Source organism: Xiphophorus couchianus, chromosome 6 (genome assembly GCF_001444195.1).
Source record: "Xiphophorus couchianus chromosome 6, X_couchianus-1.0, whole genome shotgun sequence".
Taxonomy (NCBI): domain Eukaryota; kingdom Metazoa; phylum Chordata; class Actinopteri; order Cyprinodontiformes; family Poeciliidae; genus Xiphophorus; species Xiphophorus couchianus.
In genome coordinates this window covers 10,350,611-10,375,212 of record NC_040233.1, presented here as the reverse complement: position 1 = coordinate 10,375,212, position 24,602 = coordinate 10,350,611, and the positions used below count along the sequence as shown (strand labels likewise).

The 24,602-nt window shown below is 39.7% G+C and overlaps 1 protein-coding gene across 2 annotated transcripts; it reads right to left on the bottom strand.

Annotated features, from left to right (window-relative positions):
- Positions 1-12: 12 nt before the first annotated feature.
- On the bottom strand, positions 13-24,379 carry LOC114146077 (nucleoprotein TPR-like). Of its 2 annotated transcripts, XR_003595841.1 has the most exons (56): positions 24,120-24,379; positions 23,082-23,186; positions 22,930-22,994; positions 22,277-22,367; positions 22,001-22,104; positions 21,672-21,836; positions 21,457-21,549; positions 21,277-21,357; positions 21,099-21,186; positions 20,871-21,008; positions 20,668-20,762; positions 20,226-20,423; positions 20,030-20,137; positions 19,732-19,955; positions 19,463-19,626; positions 19,121-19,230; positions 18,856-19,004; positions 18,607-18,769; positions 17,257-17,391; positions 16,936-17,076; positions 16,610-16,814; positions 16,319-16,515; positions 16,097-16,237; positions 14,985-15,101; positions 14,694-14,897; positions 14,407-14,591; positions 13,760-13,907; positions 13,518-13,655; positions 13,232-13,363; positions 12,583-12,713; positions 12,261-12,471; positions 11,643-11,735; positions 11,041-11,154; positions 9,366-9,470; positions 9,045-9,236; positions 8,915-8,953; positions 8,528-8,716; positions 8,294-8,405; positions 7,991-8,184; positions 7,795-7,862; positions 7,410-7,609; positions 7,120-7,317; positions 6,868-6,989; positions 6,350-6,424; positions 5,249-5,467; positions 4,966-5,158; positions 4,705-4,892; positions 4,187-4,258; positions 3,284-3,372; positions 3,046-3,158; positions 2,849-2,947; positions 2,625-2,766; positions 2,140-2,237; positions 1,798-1,874; positions 530-619; positions 13-337 (listed from the first exon to the last, which is right to left on the bottom strand). XR_003595841.1 is itself a non-coding variant. In XM_028019838.1 (55 exons), the coding sequence occupies exons 1-55, from the start codon at positions 24,268-24,270 to the stop codon at positions 300-302; spliced, it is 7,419 nt and encodes a 2,472-aa protein (XP_027875639.1). In that variant the 5' UTR covers positions 24,271-24,379; the 3' UTR covers positions 13-299. The 2 variants fall into 2 exon arrangements, 1 of the variants encoding a protein (XP_027875639.1); XM_028019838.1 differs by lacking the exon at positions 1,798-1,874.
- Positions 24,380-24,602: the final 223 nt, after the last annotated feature.

The window sequence follows — 24,602 nt, the reverse complement described above, 5'->3', positions numbered from 1 at the left end:
CGACATTGCTGCTATTTGTTATTCCACTTTATTCTTAAAAACACTTGCAGAATAGGCTCAAACAGAACAAAATAAAAAACAAATCAGGACTCGTCTGAAAATCTAAAAACAAAGAGGACAAATTACACCAAACCTCACTGGATTTTACAATCAAACATGTCTTATATGAGAAAAGACAACCTGGTACGTCTCCTATAAAATTGTGATAACTCATTTTTATGTGATCTTTAAACTTTTTGGAACATTGATGTTTAAGTGGGTTTTCTTTTTAAATGTCAGCGTCAGGCCACACCCCCTTTTCATGTGGCTCCGCCTCTTCCTGCTCGAGGAAATGCTCCTAAAACGAGAGATGAAAATCTTTTTGACTAAACGGACCCATGCTGTGATTAAACATGTTCATGTCATATATGCTGCTTGTTGCACATCAATAAACTGCTTTATCATTGTACTCTTGAGTCACTGGAGTTTGTTTAATTGCCATATAATACAATCATGAAGCAAAGGTTAGAAAGCCGTCGGTTCTCCTTACCTGTGCGACTGAGGAACCGTCCTCTGCCTGAGAGGATGCTCGTCTGACGCTGGCTTGTTACTGAGCGAGGCTGACTGTCACTGCTGGTGTCTGGTTAAAACAGAAAAGTGAGAATTTACAGGAAAACGTTCAGTGAAGGGACAAGCAAACAAAAACAGGTTTAGTAGGCAAGTGAGTACAACATATTTCCAGGTGAAAACAACAAAGTGCTTCCCAAAAGGTAAAAACTGTTGTGAACACAAGAAGGTAAAATACATTCATAACATTAAGCAGATAAGAGATGAGATCATATAATCAAGCTATAACGATAAGCCCGTCAAAAAAGGCCTATTTAATTTTAAAAAGTTTTTTAAAAATTAAGGTGCCACAAAGATGGAGGTAAACTACAACTTATGGGTCATGGCTGAAAATATTGATCTCCTCTGGTCTTCAAATGAGTCCCTGCTACAAATAATGATAATGGACTACAAGCTGCAAAATCAAACCTGTTTAGATGGTGAGGGCATCAAAATGGTTAATAGATCAATGAAGTTTATTTGTATGCCACATTTCAGCAGTTCAAGGTGCTTTACATCATAAAAATACAAAATCATAGGACACAGTCAACAATTGAAACATTATATTTTGACAAGTGAAATTGTTACACATCAGAATGTTTCAAATGCAACTCTAAACTGGTGGGTTTTTAGGCTAGATTTAAAGGCACTCCTTTTTAAGTGGGAAGATTATGCTCCGGGTGAACATTTTGGAAAAAATAGCCCCTTCAATGATGCATTTTGGTGAATTTTGCAAAAATAAATGGACAACATTCAGACAGGAGACAAACAAACCCAACGTGAGCCTATATTACAGCGTGATGACCTGGTAGGTTCAGCAATCCATGTTTTTAACTCATCTCTTCACTACCTGCCCATTACTCTAACAGCAGCTGTTAAAGCTGTAAAACTGCCAGAAGTAATTCACTTGTGACATAAATGTTGTTAATTTTACTTGAGATGTAACGTGAACATTAATGGTCATGACTGTCGGCACTGGGTTTTTGTTATCCCAAACAGAGTTAGCTTTTACATGACGAAAAGCTCATGTGACTGGAGGCCATTTTTTAGTTCCAGCATCAATGCTGAGGCGTTCACAGTGTTTGTTTGTTGGCAAGGTGCTGCGTTTTTACCCATCATGAAATCAGACCAGTAGATTTATAATTCATCAGTGTTGAGTGGAGACATGCCACGCTTTAGCTTTTTGGAAAGGTTTTAACCCTTGTGAGATACCTTGTGTGATTGCTGCATAACAGACTGGTGTGTACGGGCGATTTTATCGTCAGACTTCTTGTACAAACTGTTCAAGTTTGTACAAACTTGAGCATGAATGAGGAGCAGACATGGATTTAAATCAATCACAGAATCAGTCAGTGAGGATGGGACACCTGGACAAAACAATTTAATTTGAACAGCCGTTTTATTATATCAAGCTTTACATGTTGCTAACAACAGCATCTGTTGGTTGAAACCTGAGAACGCTTAGTTAACTGAATAACGTAAACCACAACAATCAAGAATTTACAATCCAGGCCATGATTTAAGATTAAAGGCTTATTGAACGGAGTAAATTACCAGGATCTTGACTTGTAGACGGCAGGGAGGCATCATCACGTTGCTGTCCTGTTGACTCCAGGAGCATCTGGCTGTCCAGAGAAACGTCAATATCTGGACTGAATACAGATACAAAAACTTTGGAGGTTCCATGGAAAAAAACAACATATTTTCCTCCTGATTTAACTAAACACATTGTATTCAAAAAATCTGCACACCGACATCATCTATGGAGGTAAATAATAATTTAATAATAATGGCTTGCTCTGTGTTGCTCTTTTATGAGCAAAGTTTAGTTTGTAGCACGGATGGCTGGTACTTTTGTTATGTTTTATAAAAATACATGAGTATGTATTCTAATGAAAAACTAGGCATTAAATAATTTCTTTAGTAAAAAGCTTCAGTGTTGCAGCTCTTTAAATCCTTTACAGAGCTGTTAATGTATTAAATTACATCCTCTTTTACAACAATACACCATGTTTTCTAGCGGTGCTTTAGATCCTCACCCTTCTCCTTCGTGCTCCATGAAAACCTCATCTCCATCGTCTGCAGCAGCAGCCATCCCAGTTGAGGCAGTTACCATGGGAACTGACTGGGAGGCCAAGTTGTCGCCACTGTCAGAGGGCATATTCTCTGTAAAGACCGTCACTGAGGGAAACAAGAGTGTTAGCAAAAAGGAGTATGCCAAAGAAACAAACAAACAAAAAAAATAAGGTATGTGTCGGCTCACCTGGTGCAGCCACCTGTAAAGGTGTGGTAGGGACACTCCTCCCTCCGCCATCTTCATCATGAGCAGCCAGGAAGAGAGGAGATTCATACATCCCCAAGCCTACATGTACAAAAGCAATATCTATAAAATCAGATGACATTGCCAGGAATAGTTTGGTGAAGTCACTGTGTGTGTCTGGGGGTGTGTGTGGTTTGCACCTCCTTGAGACGCCAGCTGTCCCAGGTCCGAATGTGAAGCTGATGCCTGCTGCAGCAAATCTTCTGGAGGCCCGAACCTGAATCTGGTGGAGAGGCCTGCTACCTGTGGAGAACTGAGGAATTAAACACAGTTAGCATCAGTCATTCCCACACTGTTGGAAAGGAAGGAGAACAAACGAGCGCAGCGCCTGCAGAGATTCCTCCATGAGAAGAACAACAGGATGTGTACGACTCTTACTGTATAGCCTCGGCAAAACCATCGGTGCGGTGCGGGACCACCAGAGTGGGAGTACTGGGAACCATTCTGTCATCGTCATCAAAGAACGGCTGTAGAAACACGCAGACATTCTCAGCTGACATAAGCATCTTTACCTGCTCGATAAACTTCACATGAACTGATCAGCCATAAGATTTTATCCTCTGACAAAACAAGTAATTCAGTTTCCACACAATGTTCGGCCAAGAAGGTAAGAAATTACAAGTCAGAGCTTAGTAGAGGGGAGTCCAACAAAAATCATCTGAAGAAGCCAGCGATGTGTAATTTTTAAAATAATTTAAGCACTGATTGTATTGCCAGATATATTGGCATATCAGAAAAGTGCGTATTTATGTAATTTTCCATATTTGAGGGCCTCCAAGTCCTGTCATATATAGGTATGCTATATGTAGTGCATGTGTATTAGGATGAAGTGTGTTCTACAGTATCAGAACTGAGTTAATATCTTAATAACTATTAAGGTCTGATTAAATGTTTATAAGTGCCCCCTGGTGGCTTGAATAATTATTTCCAAATTACATAGAAAATAGTTTGGGCTGCTGTTAGCTGGAGTCACTCCAAGCATTAAACATAAAAAGATGATTGAAAGTACAATAAGGCAGACAGAGCATCTGCATAAAGCGTCATGAGATAAAATTTGTAAAATTAATATTCAGTATCTGCTGCAACATTTGATTCATTTGTAAATGCTGAAACAATGATATACATGTGCTGCCAGACTTTAAGTGCCAATGCCTAAAATGGTAACTTCTTTCTAAATAAATAGTGACAACTATTTATGCTTGATTCTTAATTAATTAAGCTGAATATAAACTATAAAGTCAATCAGACTAGTAATATAATCAAACATGATCATTTTCTCACCATGGAGGCTAATCCAGGAGTTAGTTGAGGTCCACGACCCGATGATGGTCTACGAAGTTGAGACGGCTGTCTCTAAAGAAGAAAACGAGAAGAAAAAGCAGACATTTCTATCACAGGACTGTAGATGTGTTTATTAAAAACTAAATTACAGATTTATATCAGAAAGCTCCAAAATTAACAATGTTGTGATTGCAGCAATGTTTTCGTTGTATTTTTATTTAAATGCAACATGATAGCGGTGTAATCTTCTAAAATAAAGCAGCTCCTTTGCAGGGTGAAAGTTAAACTCTTATAAGTTTAAAATACTTTTATTGTGTCATCGCAAATACTTCAGTACTTGGAAGATGATTTAAAACATTAAGAGTTAGAATGAGTTTTTACTGTTCCCTTTAGTAAAAAAAACAACAAAGAAATATCCTGAGAAACAAGTACACCACTGAAGCTGCATACTCCAAACAAAACTTCTTGTCACACAAGTCAAACCTTTTTTAATATAGAATGATGGGTTTTGGTTTTACCTGTGTGTGTGGGGGTCCCAGTTCAGGTGCCGGAGCTTGGATGAAGAGCCGGGGTGACGGCCTGCGCGGCTGGGAGAGGCGGGGCATCAGGGAGGAGGAGCAGGGGGAGTGTGCAGTGGAGCAGGTTGGCGGGTGGTGGAGGTAATCCCTAGCAGATCCTAGATCTGCTCCGCAACTGGTGCCTTCTCCTGAAGGAGACAGCGACTCGGTTTGGTGATGTCAAAGGTGTGCAGGAAGTGGTGTTGTAGGCTTTGGGCTTACCGCTCTGTGAGGGGTCAGAAGGGCGCTGGGAGCTGGTGGGGGCGCCACTCACATTCTCCTCAGCGTTGGAACCCCCTGAAGGAGCGGCTTCCTCTCTCTCATCTTCAGCCTCCTGACTCTCCTCGTTGTGCTCCTCTCCTCCTCTCATCCCGCTGTCAGCAGCTCCATCATCATCTTCTTCGTCATCTTCTTCCTAATAATGATGAACAGAGAAAGTTAGTAGAAGAGACATGTGTGCATCTAAAAAAAAAAAAGCACTAATTGGTTAGAAAAGAAGACAAACCTGCTCTCCTTCTGCTTCCTCTTCATCCTCTTCTTCGTCTTCATCCTCTTCTTCCACTCTCTGGTCCCCCTCTTTGCTCTCCCTGCTCTCGCTGTCGGTGTCGATCACAATGACGTCTCGAATTAAAGCCGAGCCCTGGGAGCCCTGGTCAGACGGGACGGACTGGGAAACTCCTTCGTCCTCCTCAGAAAACACCTGGAAGCCTTCCTCTGGGAGCTCCTGCAGAGCAAACACGGACAAATTAAAACACATTTGTACTGTATATATATAACTTTACAGTTCTACATGTAACAAAAACAAAGTGGAAGCTTGGACTTTTTGTTTTATGCCTTATTGCTTCTTGAGTCATTTCATTCAGGTTTGTAGTATTTGTTTGATTTTATTTTTGTATACATCCGTGTGATGTTTCTGCCTCATGTACAGTCATATTAATTAAATTAATGTATTATTTAAAATGTGAAAATTAATCTTTCCATGAAAAAATAATTAAACAGAAGTATGACCTTAATATAAAGTGTGTGTAACACCTGCTCACAGGTTGTTATTTCCAAGCGGTACTCTTATTATGATAAATGAACTTCATCAGGATGCTGATTCTAATTTTTTAATACGACAATCAGAAGCTTTTTGCAAAAATAAAAAGAACGTCTCCAAAATGCATTATTTACTGAGGTCATATTTGATGCAGGGTTTCCCCCAGTGTATTATAAGCCTGGTGGGCTACCAGGCTTTACTTGTGCCCCTATCAGGTTTAGCATTGCTTATTTATTTAAGTATTTTTAAAATGTTTGTATTTTTTAAGACTTTATAGTTGATTTTCAAGTATTAATCTTCCAATCTTTCAACTCACATAATTATTAAGTGATATTTTCAAAATTTCTGTCAACTTTAAACATTTTTAACTCAAAAACACGACAGAATGTTGGATGAATGACTGCCCTAGCAATTTTTCTGGGGGAAACCTTGTGATGATTTTTTTCTTTTTTACTACAAGGTGGAGTTACAATGGTGTGTCAGAAATAATGTGTAAATCTTACAACAATCTGTATTGTGCCTATTTTCTAGAAAACGGTTTTGCTTCATTTTTCTCTAAGAACCGACCCGACTGTCATCAGGTGAAACCTGTTGCTCTCCCATGTCCCCCAGCTCTCCTTCCAGCTCTTCATCACCCTCCATCTGCAACAAGGCAAATTACACATACCTCATTTTTGGGCAGTAATTCTCATTTTTAAACTGTAAAACTGTTTTTAATACATCAACAATCTTTAGCAAAGGCAGAAAAGAAGAGAGCACTGAAATAGTAGATAATATTTTTAGTCTCTGTTTGATCTTTAATAGGATTCCACTGTTTCAACTAAAGCCAACCGTGCAAAGCATAAGGAACAGTTTGCCACGGCATCGCCTTCATTTAAGTTTTGAATTTAGACTTTATGCACTTGTAGTTTTACACCAGACAACCAACAGATGGTTAAGAATTTTTCACAGTTCAATAGAAGTTCCAACATGTGACAGAAATGGATATAGAACAAAGTCAAAAGTGAGAAATACGGCAAATGATATAAATTTAAATAAAAAAGGTGTTTATTGTGTTGTTTTAGTCTCTGGGTGTTTACTTTTACCTGCAGAGCGATTGTTGGTTTCAGTCGTAGTTTTTTAGTGTTCGGAGGTGTTTGGGAACTCTCAGGTCGACTTTCCTCTTCCTCCTCTTCGGTTTCTCTGCTTCGCTTTGAGCCAGTTTTAGCTACACCAAACAAAAACTTGAACATCAGCTTATACACTAAAATCAAACATTTGTGTTTTTGCCTGTGTGCTTTATGACAATGTCTCAAGTTTCAGGGTTAATTGCATCTGAAGGCGATGTTGTTGATCACCTGTTGAAGGCATGCAGGAGGAGGATGTGGATGGACAATCTGCCTCTATGCTGGAGCCTGCGTCCTGATTGGCTGCCTGCTGCTGGGTGGGCTGAACAAAGGCCGTGGCCTGAGTGCTGGTTGGCTGAGTTAAGGAGGTCAGAGGATTCATGAGGGAAGAGCTGGTGGAGTGAACAGAAGCTCCTGTAGAGATGAGAACTGTAGAGAGAAACACATTTTACTCTCCCACATCTAAAATTACATTTGAGTTGTTCATTTTTACTTTATTTTAAAAGTTTCTGCGTTTTTACCCTCCTGACTCTCCGTCTGTGTAGTGGGCATCACTGTGGCTGTGGGTGTTTGGTTGGGGACAGGTGCAGGTGTAACCATGGGCCTGATGCTGGCGCGAGGGGTGGCCTTGCTGCCGGTGGACGGACTCGGCTTGTTGCTGGGTGACTGAGTGCTTGGAGTGGGCCGAATGTTGGCGGTGGGTGGCTCAGAGGTGCTCAGGCTGATCACGGTAAAATTGACATTAAGACAATCAATTTGATTCAGAAACGAGAAATTTACTTTACTAGATCATTTATCATCCATCCCTGAAAAACAACGTTATTGAATCCAAATGGAGCTTTAATCCTGCATAAAACAACAACGAAACATTCATAACAAAAGCAAAGTCCTTGACGTTGGTGTTACCTTCCCCTGTCTTGAGCAGGACTTTTCAAAGAAATTTGTCTCTGGTCTGAAGATCTGGGCTGATCCAACTGTTGGAGGTAAAATTAACAACAAAAAAAACAAAACAAAAACAAATCAAGTCAATAAATGTATAGAAGAATCTGCTAATTTTAGCATATAAAACAAGATGCAGTATTTTAACAATTCCATGGTGTACCTTGGCTACACCCTGGTCCTGAGTTTCCTCCCTCCCGTCAGAGTGAGCTTGTGTCTCTCTCAGTTCTCTCAGCTCTCTGTCCATTCGAAGAAGTCTTCCTTCGTACTGAGACTTGAGGGCGTTCATCCTGACCTCCAGCTCCTCTTTGCTCTGCTTCAGCTCCTCGTTCTCCTGACTGAGCTGCTCTTTGGCACCTGCAGGTGAAAGATCCAGACACTCAACACAGGAAACTAAACTTCGAAAACAATGAAACAACTAAATGTAGTTAGTTAAATCGTCAAAATATTTTCAGGTCCAACTTACTGTTTACTTGGCCGATTTTTAATTTGGCTCCCAGAATGGCCTTTTTGGTCTTCTCCTCTTTCTCAGCCATCTGCAGTTTGAGCTGATCTTCTCTGTTCTTACTCTCAGAAAGCTGCAGGAAACCATATTAAATAAGATTCAAACATTAATACAACTATTGTTTTTACTTACGTCTTCATAAAAGTGCAGAAGAAACCAATCAAGAATGGATTGCATAATATTTAAAGCTAGCACCTCCTGTTTGAGCTTGGTCAGCTCATCATGCTGTGTCTGACTGAAATCTCCAGCAGCTGTGGAGTCATTGGCCTGGATAGACTGGGAACTCTGGCTGGTCAGTGCTGCTTGGCTAGCTTCATGAGCACGCTTAACTTCAATTAGCTGCTCCTGCAGTTTCATAATCTCTGCTTCACGCTCAGAAACGGTCTTAAAACACACAAAAAAGTACAAAAATGAATAAACACAATATGTACAACTGGATCTAGCAGGTAAACACTCCTGATGCAAGTTTAATTAAGTTATGAAACATTGCCTGTTTACAAACATGTATCATTAAATTAACATTTGGAAAATATTTTGTCCAAATATTAGAAGCAGCAAAAGTATTCAGAGTTTGTCCCTAACCTTCTGCAGGTTGTTCCGTTGGATTTGAAGCTCTGCCACCTATGTGAGGACATCAGATGATGAAGAAAAATGATCAGATACCTTTTAAAAAAAGAAACCGTGTGTTTAGAAAAAATTAAGTCTGTCTCACCTTGTTTTCGGCTCGACTGAGAGAGGTCTTCAGGTTGCTGACCTCCTGACTGTGGTTCTGCTGGAGCTCCTTCTCTTTAGCAGCGTTCTGCTGGACGGCCTCTTTAGCCTGCTGAAGCTCCTCCTGCATCTGCTGCATCTGGTTCTGCCGGGCCTGGGCCAGAGACTGGACCGATTTTAGCTTGATCTGTGACTACAATCAGGACAGAAGAATATGCAGTATTAAAAGCATAAATACAATTACATAACACAAACGTAAACAGAGAAATGTTTTGTTTACGTCACTAAACAGAGCAAAATCCTAGAACAGTTTTAATCTTACCTGCTGGAGCTGGTTCTTGAATTGGTCGAATACTTTCTGCTTCAGGGCCAGCTGGCTCTGATTCTGCTGCAACTGGGTCTGGGCCTGACTCAGCTGGGACTGGGCCTACAAAGGTAAAAAATAGAAGAAGAAAATGATTTTGAGCAGCGTCTTTCCATTAAAATTAGAGATAACAGCTGATGACATCCTGTTGAAAAATGGTGTTGCGCTTAAGCGCTTTATAAAGCTAGACACATTTATAGACCATCGATAATGGGCTGAGCCTGTTTTGAATAAACTCTTATTAATAAAAGAGACAAACTGAATCAGAGAAATGTGCATTTGCATATTTTCTTTGAAAGTCAGAGTAAAATGAAAAATCATTGATTCTCTGAGATCAAGCTGAAGAGGGAAGTGAGAAGGAGAAGTGAAACTTAAAAACATACAATTCATTTTTATTCTCTTCAGAATGGGAGAACCTCCCTTTCCGTTCTCCTCATCCTTGAGTTTCTCTCAAGCTTATAACAAAGGCACCACAGTTTATGCACTTCTCAGGCTTACACCTGTAACCTTGAACCAAAACTGGTTCAGATGAGTTCAGTAAAAGAAAACAAAAACTCCTTCTCAGAAAACATTTATCGGTTTTGCTTTTCCCCAGTAAATAAGCCAAAGTTTTATTTTGTCACAACAAGCCCTTTTTGGCTTATGAGGTTATGCTCTTAACTACGACGCTAACAATGCTTGATTAAAATCAAATGATGCATTTTAATGGTGCACAAACTCCTTCCAGCTGCAAGCAAAGCTTTTATTTCCACCAGAGTGCCCCAAAGTGCAGCAGCAATTTATTTACTCAGATTTATAACAGAAAGGCAGAATCCTATGTTTAGAAAATACATTTATTTAAATAACAACCATGGAATGGAATGGAAACAATGGAAAATAGAGGCAACAAGAGACTACTACTACCTGGTTTATGGATTCAAGTAAGAAAAAATACAACATAAAAAAAGTCTTCAGTGAATGTGTGCATTTCCATTAAAAAAACAACCTCTGCAGCAGTTTTATGTCCTTTTAAGCACGCTGGCACATTCAAAATAAAAACTTGACGGAAACATCTAAAAACTATACGAAATTAGCCAAAAAAAGGCAAATAGGATTTTTCTTTTGGATATGGTTTGACAAGGAAAATAAGCATGAACACCTTTAATTGTAACGCTCGTGCAGTTACGAGTTCTTTGCTGAAACTAGCATCCGCTTTAGCTACATCTTGTGGTTTACCTCTTTTAGCCAAAGTAATCCCAAACAGGCAACTCTGTATTTTTTGGCAACTAATTCCTCCATTTTTGGACTTTTTTGTTCTAAATTTTCAAGTTAGTCTGTGTATGTTTACAAAGTCCAAAAGTCTCCTGAGCGAATATATTGCCCATAATCATTTATTTTACTAACAAATATCAGTTGGGAAAATTTTGCATATCGTCCAACCTTAGTGCTCTGCTCAAAAAAGCTTTCAAACCGCACATTTAAAATGAATTTTATTCATGGAGACAACATGCAAACTGCATGTGGTGAGACCACAGTTTGGGATTACAATACAGGCTTTTCTTGTTGCCAGGAAACAGTGCAAACCACTGGAGCACAGAGGAAAGCAAAATAATACAAACAAGCCCTAAAGCATCTTTATGTCTGTGTGTGTCACCTGTGTCAGCTCGTTCTGGCTCTGTGTGAGCTGGGTTTGGAGCTCCTGGAGTTTTTCTTTGCTCTGCTGATGTTCCTTCTGAGCCGCCTCCAAGTCCTGCTGAGACTTCTGAGCCTGATGGGGGGGAAAAAACAAACAAACAAAAAAAAAGGTCACTGAGATTCACCCAAAATCATCTCGCAAAAATAATTACGCAAACATATTTATGCCAAACATGATCTGGTGTCAAACTAAATATTTGTAAATTAATATCTATATTTTATAGAGAATTTGCATCTATAAAATGTCAGATTAGTTTGCTAATTATATTTATTGATGCTAATAAAGTATGAATAGTATTCACAGCTGTTTGGGGGATAAAAGGACTAAATTTACACATAAGTTATAACCCTTCTTTATCAAATCCTTAGTCTAAACAAGCTAAAAATGCCATTTTAACTCAGCAGACCATGCATCCACTATTTAACATACTTGGTCCTGCTCAGGAAAATCTTAAAGGAGGAATGCTTACTATTTACAAAATTAACCAGTATGTTGTATTTCTTCCAAATGATGCTCCCTTTTTCACAAACTCTTAAATTACATCCACCTTTTGAACTCACCTCCGCCTGCCTTTTCTGAGCTTCCTCCTTCAGAGTATGTAGTTCATCTTGGGTCTTCTTCAGGTCGTTCTTTCCAGACGTTTCCCCAGCCGTCTGGAACCCAAACTAATTATTAATCACTGCATCTTTCATTCACTCTCTTCAACATTAGGTCTGTAAAGTCAAAGGTTTCTACTTTGTGACTTAGATCAAAGATTAAGCAGAAATAAGAAGAACAATTAAAAGTCCCAATAAAATTACAATACACTGCTTTAGAGACGTTACTCCCTGACTAAAACCTGAAGCCACGAAATTAGGTAGACATAATCTAAACTAAATAACATATTTGCAGATTTTTAACTCCACTACTGATTAAAATTGAATTAGATATTTAGATCTACATTTAGATTTTTTTATAGAAACAAAGTAAAAAGTGAAGCTGTGACAGATGTTCACAAAAGTAAAACAATTTCTAAACACTCGGGCTGAAATGAATCCGTTTTTAACATTAATCCTTCACACACAACCGGTTGACAAGCACCAGCATTAGTGGAAATAAGCATCTAAAAAGGTTTTACATTTCTGTATTAATTAATATCAGACTATCAAATTTTATTTGACGAAAGTGCTCTGTCGTACCTTATCATTCTGGGCTTTCAGCTCCTCGTACTGAGTCTTGTAGCGGCGTCCAATCTTCTTCACCTGAGTGATGGTCCTGTTCTTCTCCAGAATTTCATTGTTTTTAGTTTCCAGGTCTTTCTTAAAAGAGTCTTTTTCCGATGTCAAGCGGACCACAGAGTCTTTGAGACCTTGAAGCTGGGCTTGAGCTGAATTGCTGCTGGCGTTGGATCTAAATCACAAAACAGAATCAGAGTAGCAAAAATAAAAACGTGTGTCTCTTTGTATTCCTGCTGCAGTTTGAGTGCAACTCCAAGAAGCGCGGCAGTGAGGTGTGTTGTACCTGGCCAGCTCAGTCCTAAGCTTAGCCGCCTCTTCAATTAGCTGCGCTATGCGTTTCTGTTGTGCCTCTTTTTCAGCTGTGATTTTCTGTTTTTCCTCGGCGTCTCCCTCTTTTTGTTGGCTGACCAGGTGCTGTGGACACAAAGACTGAAATTTACTCAAATTGAAAAAAATTAAGACAGAGACAGCAACACAGCAACACAAGTGAAAAAAAACACCACAAATATATATGTAAGGACAATAATAATTTTCCACAGATGTCTACGTATTGTAAAGTGGCAGCTAAAAAGAAACCTTGTTACCTGATAAATCTTTGAGTTCACATAGAAAACAATTCAATAAGAATTTACAGCACAAAGGGGAGACTGATGGATAATAGTAATGTGTATCGATAATAGACAAATGTATTTATATTTGCAGTCCCAAATGCTAAACTATTTGAACACTGGTGTTGGTGTCAGGCCTTTGATGGATATTTGAAAATGCAGCTAGACTTGTTTGCTATTTAAAGATGCATTCAACCACTCCAGAATATTTCCCTCTTGACAAACATCCTAAATTTTCCCACATTATAACACAAAACTTATTCTACAACTGAGGCCTGAACCACTGTTGATAAAACACCAAAAGAGCAACTGTTTCCTTCTTACTTGAACTTTAGCTTTCCAGCGTTTGAGGTCGTCCTCCAGCAGCCTCTTATCAGCCTGCAGGGAACCATTTTTCTCCGACAGTATAGACAGAGAGTTATGCAGGGGAGCGATGTCTGACTGTAGCTTTGTTACCTTGAAGGAACAAAGGAAGAAAGCATTTATGATCAACATCTTAAATGTCTTCAATTAAACATTTGTAATGTAATATTTCAGTACAACTGAAATACCAATAATAGACAACCGGAGGCAGCAAGAGACAGTATGAGAGTTAGTGCTTGGTTCTTACTTTAGCCTGAGCCTGCTGAAGCTCCAGTTCCAGCTTATCTCGGTCCAGTTTCAGCATCCTGTTGTTTTCTTGCAGAGCGCTGATGCTCTCCATCTTCTTCAGCTGTTCCTGCTGCTCACACAGAGTCTTGCTGGTCAACTGGGGAAAGTTTAAACCACCAGACATTTATCATTACTATCTATTCCAGCTTTATTTGTCATGAAAGGCATTTCTGCATTGGTCAAAGGCCTGCAGTCTCGTACTTGCATCCTCTCTCTCTCTGCATTTAGAGCTTCCTGCAGCTCCTTCAGTTCTCTGTCTTTGTGCTCGACTTGCTGTTTGTAGCGAAGAGCCTCTCCTTCAGATGCCTCGGACTGAGCAACAGCAATCTCCTTCTCGCGACGCACAAACCTGAATAACACGCAAACACACTGAACTTAGCAACCTTTGCCTGGCACAAAGTAAAACAATCATTAAAGCACTGCTCTCTCGCTTTGTCAATTGACAGGAAAAACAGTTAACACCTCAGAAATCTGGACTGAAATGAAAAAATTCATAAACCACAGTTTATGATTCATAATACCTTCATTTCAATTCCCAAAATATACAAAAACCAGTGCTTTATTTGGCATCCAATCCAAACCCGGTTCAACAAACTTGGATTCAAAATCAAGAAGTAAAAGGAACTTGAGGTAAAAAAAAAAATAAATAAATTTTAAAAAACAAAATCAAATAACCCCTTTTAGATGGAAAAAAAATCCATTGGACCACATATTAACCTTAACTGTGCTAATAATCAAAGAATTAAATATTCTCAAAAAAGTTATTTTTGGTTAAGAAGTTGCATAATTAATTGGCAATGCTTGTGTTAAAGCAGATGCAGTGACCCCAGCTGTGGTAGAGGTCTCACCGAAGGATTTCCAGAATCTGTTCAGTGGTTTTTCCGTCCTCACTAAATGAAAGATCCAGTTGCTGCTGCTGCTGTTGCTGCTGCTGCTGGCGACTCCTGGCAGCCATTTCATCCATCTGCTGGAGCAGGAGACTATTTTGTTTTCCCAGTTCTTCAAAGCGAGATTTCAGACTGGATAGCTCTTCCTGCAAAAGAGTGGAAGCAAATTTGTTTCGACCAATCAAAGGCTAATGTAATATAGATATTTCAGCTTAAAAACACATCAAAGACCTTTACGATGGTCGTACCTTTAGTCGCTTCTCCGTTGTAATCCAGACATTAGTTTTCACTTGTAGGAGGGAAGTAGCTTTCTTCAGTTCTTCTTCAATCTCCCTCTTGCGTGCTGCTTCGTGCTGGGATGTTTTCTTCAGCTGCTGCAGAGCCTCCACATCGGCAGCATGAAGCATCAGCTCTCGTTCGTACTTGGCCTGCGCCTCGCCAGCTAGCTTAGTCTGAGGGAAGAATAGAGTTTGAGTAAAAGCCTGATTTCTAGACAAACGAAGTTGGAATTTTAAGAAGCTGGTTTCTTTAAAATGGACCTGCAGCAGGCTGTTCTGTGTGGCTTTCTGTTCCTGTGTGACGGCGGCGGCAGCTCTCTCCAGGGCGTCCTGCTGTTCTGTCTGACTGGCCTTCAGACTGCGCTGCAGCTCCAACACCTCAACAAACAAATCAGGTTTAGATTCACTCCGAATGAATCGTGGCCAGAAAATACATACCAAAATGTTCATCAAATAAATACCCAACTAAGGAATTAAAAGTGTTTTTATTAATTTAAGTGAGCTTCGATATTTTAAGGGTGCGTTCCCACCAGCCTTGTTTAGTCCACTTTAATCCGACTCCACTTCTCTAGTCTAGAAAGTCCTGTTAGTTTGGCGAGGTGTGAATGTGCAATCAAACTCTTGCACTGACCAAAAGATCGAACTCTGCTCCACCTACAAACTTCGGTCTCGGTTCAGTTGAAGTGAACTCTGGTCCGGTTCAAATTCAAATGTGAACACCAAACTAAAACAAACCAGAGAGTCTAGCACTAGCAGGAGAAATGACTTGAAGTTTTTGGCCAAAGACAAAAGTAAAATCTTACAATCGCTAAAATCTGACGCTGCTCCATTTTTGTTGACATTTTGTGGTGAAGTTGCACTCAGTGTCTTCTTCAGAGGTTTTAATTATTTTTCCTTCTGCGGATTTTGGTGCAGTGTCTCCACAAGCGAGGAGAGGAAAGGATTTTTAAAGGTTTTTTTTTTTGTTTGACACATTGCAGTATGAAAGGGAATCACACCAGCTGAAAATGTAACAAAAGTAGTTTACTGGACTATGAGGTGTTAAAACATCGTAAATGAGTATGTTATCAATAGATCTAAAAAGGTTTGTATTTTCTGACTGAATATATTAAAAAATTTACTGAAAAGTTGTTAAGTAGTGTTTTTCACTGTTGGAAGTTTTATTTAGAAAAACTGATTAGCATGAGAAGTTTGTTTCGCCTTTTAGTGCGGCTACTCTGCATAATATCAGAGTGGATCACTGAGTTAATCTAAAATCTCGTTCGGTGTAAGGAAGACATCGTCTCTTTAGATTAATGGTCCTCCACTGCTTAAAATGGCAAAGGGAACAGCTGGGTCCTCATATCCTCCTGTAGCAGCCGAGATGGTCTTACTTGTTTCTCCACTGCATCCACAGCCTTCTTCCTCTCCTCCAATTCCTGCTGCTTCAGCTTCTCCACCTCTAGCATCTTCTTCTCCAGCTGCTTCTGCACATCCTCTGACTGCTTCAGTCGGACCTCTAGAGGAGAGCGCGACTGAAGAAAAGACAGAAACATTGAGTATGTCCGTGTTTACTTTACTATATTCAGCCAACTTGGCATCATTGCGTCGTCTACCTCCTTTTCTTTCTTCAAGCTGTCTTCCAGAGTTAGAACTACAGATCGGTACTGTTCAACCGTGGCATTAGCGTTCTTCAGCTGCTCCGCCAGCTCAGCGTTTTGTTCCTCGGCACTTCGTAGTTGAGCCTTCAGGTCTGAAAGCTCCTGCTCTGATTGGCCGGGCTGCGGAGAGGCTGCTGGCACTGGGGAGTGTACTGTGGGAGACGAACAGAGCCGCAAACACCGTCATCACCAAAACTCAAAGGTTTGTCTCTAAGTGCTGGATGTATCATGTGCATACATATGCACCTCTGAGTGGAGCCCGCAGGGCAGCAGATCTGATGATTGGGGTGGTTGTGGTGCCGGAGGCGGTAGCGGCTTCGGAGGAAGACGCAGACGCCAGCTGAGCTTTCAGCGCGGTCACCTGCTGCTCAGAGCCACGCAGAAGCTCCTTGGTCTTCTGCAGCAAGATGTTTTGTGTCTCCAGCTGCTTCTTTGCTTCTAGTAACTGGGCCTAGAATCCAGAAAGACGGAGCAGAATAAAAACATTTATAGTAAATAGTGCTTGAAAATCTAGCTACACTGTGCTTAAGAATCCTTAACTATGTCAAGAAAGAGAGAAACATTTTATGTACATCCATGGTTCGTCCGAGGGTGTGTCGCTGAGCAACTTCTTCCTCCAGCTTGGTCTTTATTGAGGCCAGTTCAGCCTCCAGCTGTTCTATTTTGTTGTTAAGTCGCTGGCGAGTCTCCGTCTCTGTACGCTCCATGGCCAACTTGAAAAAAATAAAGACAAATTAGATGATTCAAAAGAAAATGTATGCGTATTTATCGACAAGAAATCTATTCAATTAAATGTAATATTTAATTTTAAACAGTCACCAAAAAGCCTTCAGCAGCAACTGCTAGTAGAACAGAAAGAGAGGAAACCAAAAGGATCCAGTTTGGTTGGATACCTGTATGGTCTTCAGGTTGGTCAGCAGAAGGTTCTGGTTGCGTTGTTCAGCCAGAACAGCTTCCTTTTCTTTATCGAGCCGACACTCTGCCTGCCGCAACATGTCTCTCTCTTTAGTCAGGTTCTCCACACGCACCTTCAGAACGGAAAGGGAAAAGAAGACGCAGTCCTGTTAGTGGTTCATAAACTGATGACTTAAAGAAATAAATCCAGGACTTCTATGTTACCAGACTTACTGATATAAACTAAATCTAGCAATGAAGTATGGTAAAACTTGTTTCAAGAATTTTAAAAAAAGATCTCAAAGTAAACTGGCAAACGTACAGACAGAGGGTAGAAGGAGTAGTGACCCCTTGTATTTTTCTCCATACTTATCAGGTCAAACCACATAGTGCAATACGATATCACTGGTCAATCTATCCGCCAAATTCTTATATTTTTTTTGTGTTGTATTTATATTTATTTATATTCTTATATTCTATATTCTTATTCCTTGTTTCTTGCATAATTTAAGGTTTTTCTTGCATAATTTAAGGTTTTGGTTACTCACATTTAGTGTGTACCTTAGTATTTAATTTGTATTTTGTATTCTTTTGCACTTTTGCTTACTGTGTTTTATCTTTGTTTTTTGCCTGGGAGCTGCTGGTAACTTCAATTTCCTGAGGGAGTCTTCCCAAGGGATCAATAAAGTACAAGTCTAAGTCTATTAAACTAGAACTAGAAAATAGCCATCTGTATTTGATCAAAGATTAAGCAAAAAAAGAAAGCAACAAATGAATGCAAAGTCAGATGAGAGAAAAAGTAAAATATATACTCTCATAAAGAATACAAAACATAGTGCCAGTTCACTATCTTTTGTATACTTTATAAAGCATATATAAGACAAGTCTTGTCAAATCTGCCTTTTCAAAGTTGTAACTAACATTTTTTTCTGCTAAAACGTGGATAAGACTTGGTTGATGTCAGCCTTTTATGAAGACAAATGTAGGTATACAAAAAATATTGATTTCATTGAAACCAATTAATAGCTGAAATTTTATTTTTTTTAATTATTCAGAGGAGTCCCACCAGAAATAAAGTCTCTATAGTGACTCAAGTTATATTTTCTTATATTTTCTCTGTTTTTTTAGTTTATGGATTCATAAATTTGAACATAACATGAATCTTTTTGAATAAAACAAAGCTATCAAGACATACTGTACATGGGTATATATTAATCTCAAATCAAGTGTTCGAAAACGCCAATATGATCAATGGTTATTGCTGAAGTGAACAAAATAGCATCCAAGGTCCAATACAATCTGACGTTTAAACTTAAAATAATATCCCCAATATTCTTCTTCTCCCTCACCTGTTCCAGTGCCAGTTTTTCATTGGCCTTCCTCAGGTCCTGGACCATCGTATGGATGTTGTGCTCGTGCCGCTGAACTGTGGCGGCCATTGTTTGGTTACTCTTCTGCAGTGCGTTGATCTCTCTGCGGTAAGCTGACACAGTTTCCTGAAGAATCTCATACCTGGACAAATAGATGCACACTTATCTTAGGAGTTGAGGACAGAAAAAGGATTGTTTTTGCTACTTACTTTAAGAAAATAAACAAACCTCTTGTTACTGAAGTCCAGCTGAGAAGTGAGTTTGGCGTGGCTGGAGCGGAGCTCCGCCAGCTGCTTCTGCAATCGGTCGTTAGTTTCATTCAGCATCCGGTCATTCTCAGCCTTCTCTTTCTTATACAAGGCAAAAGAGTCGTTGAGCTGGAAGTGAACAGACTTACTTTCAGAGCAGAGACTGGGACGAGATTTCCGTAATCCATTCACCGTGTTAGAATAATAAAATGAGGGAAATAACCAAGCCTTGTGAAAATGCAAACCTGTTTTAGAGCAGCTTTTGTGTGAATGGTCTGGCTGGACTCTGCCGCAGCGGCTCTCTGAGGAGTGGAGCGAGTAGCTGGGGCGGAAGGACGGAGAATCAACTCCTGACCTGTCAACAAAAACAAGCAATTATGACCTCATTCTGTTAATTAGACGCTTCCAGTTGCATATTTCATTTAATCCGAGTATGATTTAAGTTGTAAACTTGCCCTTTCAGTACATTTTCTTATTTTATATTTTTCTGCGACTACATGCTTCCATTTGTCTGTCCCTTTGTTGGTACAATAAGTCTCCTCACTGAGGGACAATAATGGATATTTCCATCAGAGCTCTGGTGTCACCTTGAGGAGGCAAGCTGAAGCCGGTGCTCTGAGTCAGCAGAGCCTTGAACATGTCTCTCTGCCTAGCGTTGGAGTCGGCCAGCTGTTTCTGCTGGTTCCTCTGCTCTCTCAGCTGCTCCACCTCCTTCTGTAGTTTATCCACAACAGACTCCAACTCCGTTATGCTATATCCAGAGATAAAAGATAATAAGAAGAGAAGAAGGCCTTTTCTTTTAGAACGTTTGTGAAACACTTCGAATAAAGTTAAACCTACTGACAGGATTTCTTACCGTGCGTTTTCCTCCCTGGACCGCTCCCTGCTCTTCTCCTCCTCCAGTTCCCGTAGTCTTCCCAGCAGGCTTTGGTTCTGTCTCTGGAGCTCCATCACGCTGCGGAACGACAGCTGGCTCGAGCTGTTCACCTCCGAGGTGCTGGAAATATCGGAGGAGCTGCCGTCGTCTTTGGACACCCGATTGCCGCGCGCTTCTTCCAACTCGACCAGGAGATTGCACAGCTGAGCCAGGCAAGTTAACACGTTAAACTCCAGATCTGGGTTACTGCTATGAATTCACACTGAATATCCGATACCTGTGCAGATGAATCCTCTAGTTGCCTCTCAGCCTTTAGTTTCTCTCTCTCCATGGCATCGTAGCTCTGCTTGGCTTCATCTTTCTCTTTCTGCAGACTGTAGATCTCCTGGTGGCATAAAATGTTTTTCCATTTATGAAAGACATTACTTAATGCCACTAAGTGAATAAATTCATGCTCAAATAACTTGACGCACTGTTCGAGCTTGTTCCAGTTTGTTGCATAGGGAAGCCATTGACCTCTGCATGCTCTCATACTCCTCTCTCTGTCGCTTGAGCACAGGAGCTTTGGACTCCACCTCCTGCACTATTTCATCAAGGACTTTGCTCACCCTCCTCGTCTCCTGCTTCTCGAGCTGCAGATGGGTCTGACACTCTGCGTATGCATTATATAGCTAAGGGAAACACAGAAGGGGAATGTTTTACTCAGAAAAGTGGTGTCTGAATATAAAAAATCGACTCCAAACTCTCTCCTGCTTGAAAATAAAAAAATGTATGTTTATTTCTAGCCAAACTAGGGCTGAACAATTAATCGATTACTGAAATAATCGTAAGTTAATTTTGTAGGTGATTAACTAGAGCAGTAATTAAGTCAAAACTGTACAAAATCAACTTCAGTTAACTGGGTTTATTTCTTACATCGAAAAATTTCATGCCAGGCTTGACAATTGCAGCGATGGCAGTCGCTGATGGACACATGGAGTCCAGCTGTTCTTCTGTCAAAGAAGGCCCACCTGCATGGGGAAAACACAGAACATTAGCACTACAATTACCATTGCTACACTCCATCTTCAACAGAATGAACACGGGCATCTACAAAGTGTGTGAGTGAATATTCATACAGCAGTTTTTTCCGGCAGCCTTCATCGTTGCATTTTCCAGCTCCTTCTCCATTTTCTTTATCTTCTCTCTAAGTTCGGCCTCAACTCGTACCTTTTGCTCTTCAGCATCTGAAACTTTCTTCTCCAGACCCTTGTTAGCTGAAAAGTCGTAACATCGGTCAATCACAGAATATCAGAGATGAATGGCATATGGAAAGCTAAAGTAAAAAAAATACTCAGAGGTTGTACCTTCTCCTGTCTCTTTGATCAGCTTGCTAAGCTCCTCCACTGCTCTGCTCAGCTCCTGGTTCTTTGCCTCCATGTCAGTCGCTGCACCCTGCAGAAGGAAGCACCCCACATTGAGTTTTCTTTTTTTTAGTAATCAGTGATCAGTAATCAAGAGCTTTAAGATTTAAGTGGTTCTGACCTTGTAGAGTGATGATAACTTGACATGAGCGTTGAGCTCAACACGGTATTTCTCCTCCATAGCAACCTGTTCATCCTTTGCCTTGAGGGACAGATGGTAAAAGAAAGATACAAAAAAAGCAGACATAAGAGGGGAATCTTTTAAAAATAAGTGTACATATATAGGACTAGGACTAATTACCTGTTTCAGTTTGTTATTGAGATCTTCAGCTCTTTTACTTTGGCTTTCGCTGAGTTCTTTCAGAGAAGTGAGCTGACTTTCCAGTCTGCTCACCTGTTGAAGAGAAATATTATAAGACATTAAGAAGCTAAACAGAACAACAAAACCCAACCGTAACATAGAAGCCTGCAGTATATCAGTGTTTTTATCCCCAGGTGTGTTTAGATGTTTGCCACCTGCTCGTTGCTGCTCTGCAGACTGCCCTGCAGCTCCAGTATCTCCTTCCCCTTCTCTCTGTTGGTGTTCAGTAACTCCTCAGTTTTGGTCGACAGCTCTGCAGTTAACCAATCAACTTTCTTCTCCAGCAGCTCTTTCTCCTGCTCCATTCGTTTCTCTCGGTGCTACAATTATAGTGATATATTATCTTTTAGAAGAAAAACTGCCTCTTTGGCTTCGTAAACTGCCTTGTAAAAGCATTAACATCCTTAAGCCATCGAGTGGATTTTACGTGGCAGACCAGCATGAAGTAGTACATCATTGTGAACCGGAAGAAAAGCTATCAGACCTGAACAGAGGCTGTCGATGACTGTATTTCATCCAGCTTTAGCTGGAGCTCCATCTTTAGTTTGTTGGTGTCGGTCAGCTTCTCATTCAGACGTTTCATGTCCTCTAAAAACACAAATGTCACAAATTTAGAAGAAATAAGGCAAGTCTTCTGCAGTTACAAACAAAAACCTGAGATGAGAAAACATCTCTAAAACAATAATGGAGATTTAGCCGTATTAGCACATTGTTTAGGAGCTCTGTAATATTTCAACGAGGACCTAAATAACAAAGTTACCTGTCAGGTTCTCCACCTCCTGCGTTCTCTTCTCCAGCAGCCTCTCCAGTTCTCTCTTCTCCGCCTCAATTTCATACTTTGCCTTTGTTTGCTGCAATGAAAGATTAAAAAAAATACACAGATGCAGTACTATAACAATAGTGAAAAATCTCATTTGTTATTATTTCAGTGATTAAAACCAAAACTTTTGAACAACCTTATTGATCTAACAAAAACCCTTAAAAACACACATTTAACACCATCATGTTTGTGTATAATAAAGCTTCATTTGACCAAATTCAAACATCTGACGTACATTCAAGTGTCATCTGACCGTAAGTAACTGTGTTTGACTGTATTTGCATAATGACCCACATTATCCATATACTGAATTTACCTTGCTGGACCCATGTTTTTAAATAAATATTTATGTAATTAATTTCATTTTGGGTTTAAAATAGATATATTCTTGGAATAATTAATTCATACTGACAAAAAGGTTAGAAAAGAAATTTAAAATAGAGATAAGAATAGATCACATAACTTTGAATGGAATAATAAATTATGTTAATCATATTTAAGAGCAGATCTGTCACATTAAGCAAATTAACCAGCCATCAGTACCAACCAGGGAGAGGATAAAATTAGGTTTGGGAACTGTTCATTTCCTTTACCTGTTGTGGTTGTTTTTCTTCACTGGTCTCATCCTCTATTCCTTTCAAAGAGCTCAGCTCTTCATCTGCACAAAGAGAAACATTGAGATCAAACGTTTAGCAACGTAAGGAAACCGATTTATTGGTTATATAACAAATAAATAAGAACTCACTTAGTTTTTTATTCTCCTCTTTCAGGATCTGCAGGTCGTTTGTGGCAGAAAGGATCTGTTCTTGGCTCTCTGTCAGTTGTTTCTCAAAGTCAAAGTATCGTTGCTCTGCAGGGACAAAATATTCAGCAGGTAAGCAGGGATATAAAAGAATATGAAAGTAAATTTTTCTGTGCAAAAATGTTGACAAAGATCTCCTCGTTAGTACAGTGGTGAGTATCCCCGCCTATCACGAAGTGAAGTTTGTTTCAGGTCCCTCTTGAAAATGAGATCTAGATCTCAACAGGGTTTACCTGATTAAATAAAGGAATATTATTAAAGAATGTGTAAATTGCTTAAAGGAATATTATTAACTCTTTAAATTTGTGACAGAGTGAAAATTAATGTATATGGCTGCTTTTGTCACAATTTATGATGTTGACAATTATTTTTAATTAACAGATTATTTATTTAATTTTTAGCAAAGACTTTTTTTCTACATCACCGTGTGTTATGATAGCCTGTAGGGTGCTGTCTGTGTAGTTCAGTACCAGTCTTTAGTTCAGTACCAGTCTGAACTACCAGTCAAAAATATATATATATACATATACATAAATTAATTAGACACAATAAGATTTAAGTGTTCATGAAGCATGAATGAAATCCCCCGCACAAAATCTCATTTAGAATTAGTACTATGTTTTTTTCTCTCTCTCTCTTGGGCGTTTATACTGATATAGTGTACAAAGATCAAAAAACAATTTTAGAATATTTAGCATTATTTTGTGATTTTGGCCTTCAAACAGGAGATTCCTAAGCATCGTGTGATCAGAAGGTGCTTTCTGAGCCTGTGGGAATCCCTCTCCACCGCCGTAGTTAGCTTTTAGCATAGCACCGCAGCTAGCACAGAAGGGTGATTTTTATCCAAAAATGGATCAAACACGGCAATAGTTTGTACACCGAACGACACAAATAAAGATATTCTAGCAGCCAGGAGTGGTTTATGTCATTTTAACACTAATAACAGTGAATTATGATAGTGGCTAGGCGGATGTTACTCACCACTGTCTGCTTTGAACCGCTCATGCTGCGTCTTTAGCGCCTCGTTAGCATTCTGCAGGTCTGCTACAAACTTCTCCAGCTTGTTTTGGACGCCTTTCGGGAGTTTGTTCAACTCTGTCCGCTCTAAGGCCTGCAGTAAGACGACCGCCATCTCCACCAACTCCTCCCCGAAAACGAAAGAAATAACTGAACGCCAAAGTCCTTAACTGTAGTCCTGGACTATATTCTATCACCAAAACTGAAGAGTACGGACGACGGAAGTCTGAAGCTACGTTAATAGATGATACAGGAAATACAACTTAAACTTTCAAAATAAAACTGTTTGTGTGAAATGAATGATTTTCACTGTTAATAATAAGCACATGTGTGGACATCGACATTAATTTAGTTGGTTTTTAGTTGTTTATGCTTTGAAGTGTGACTTTTTAGGTTCATAACTACATCAGTGCTATCGGATAAAACAAAGCGTTTGAGTCTTATTTT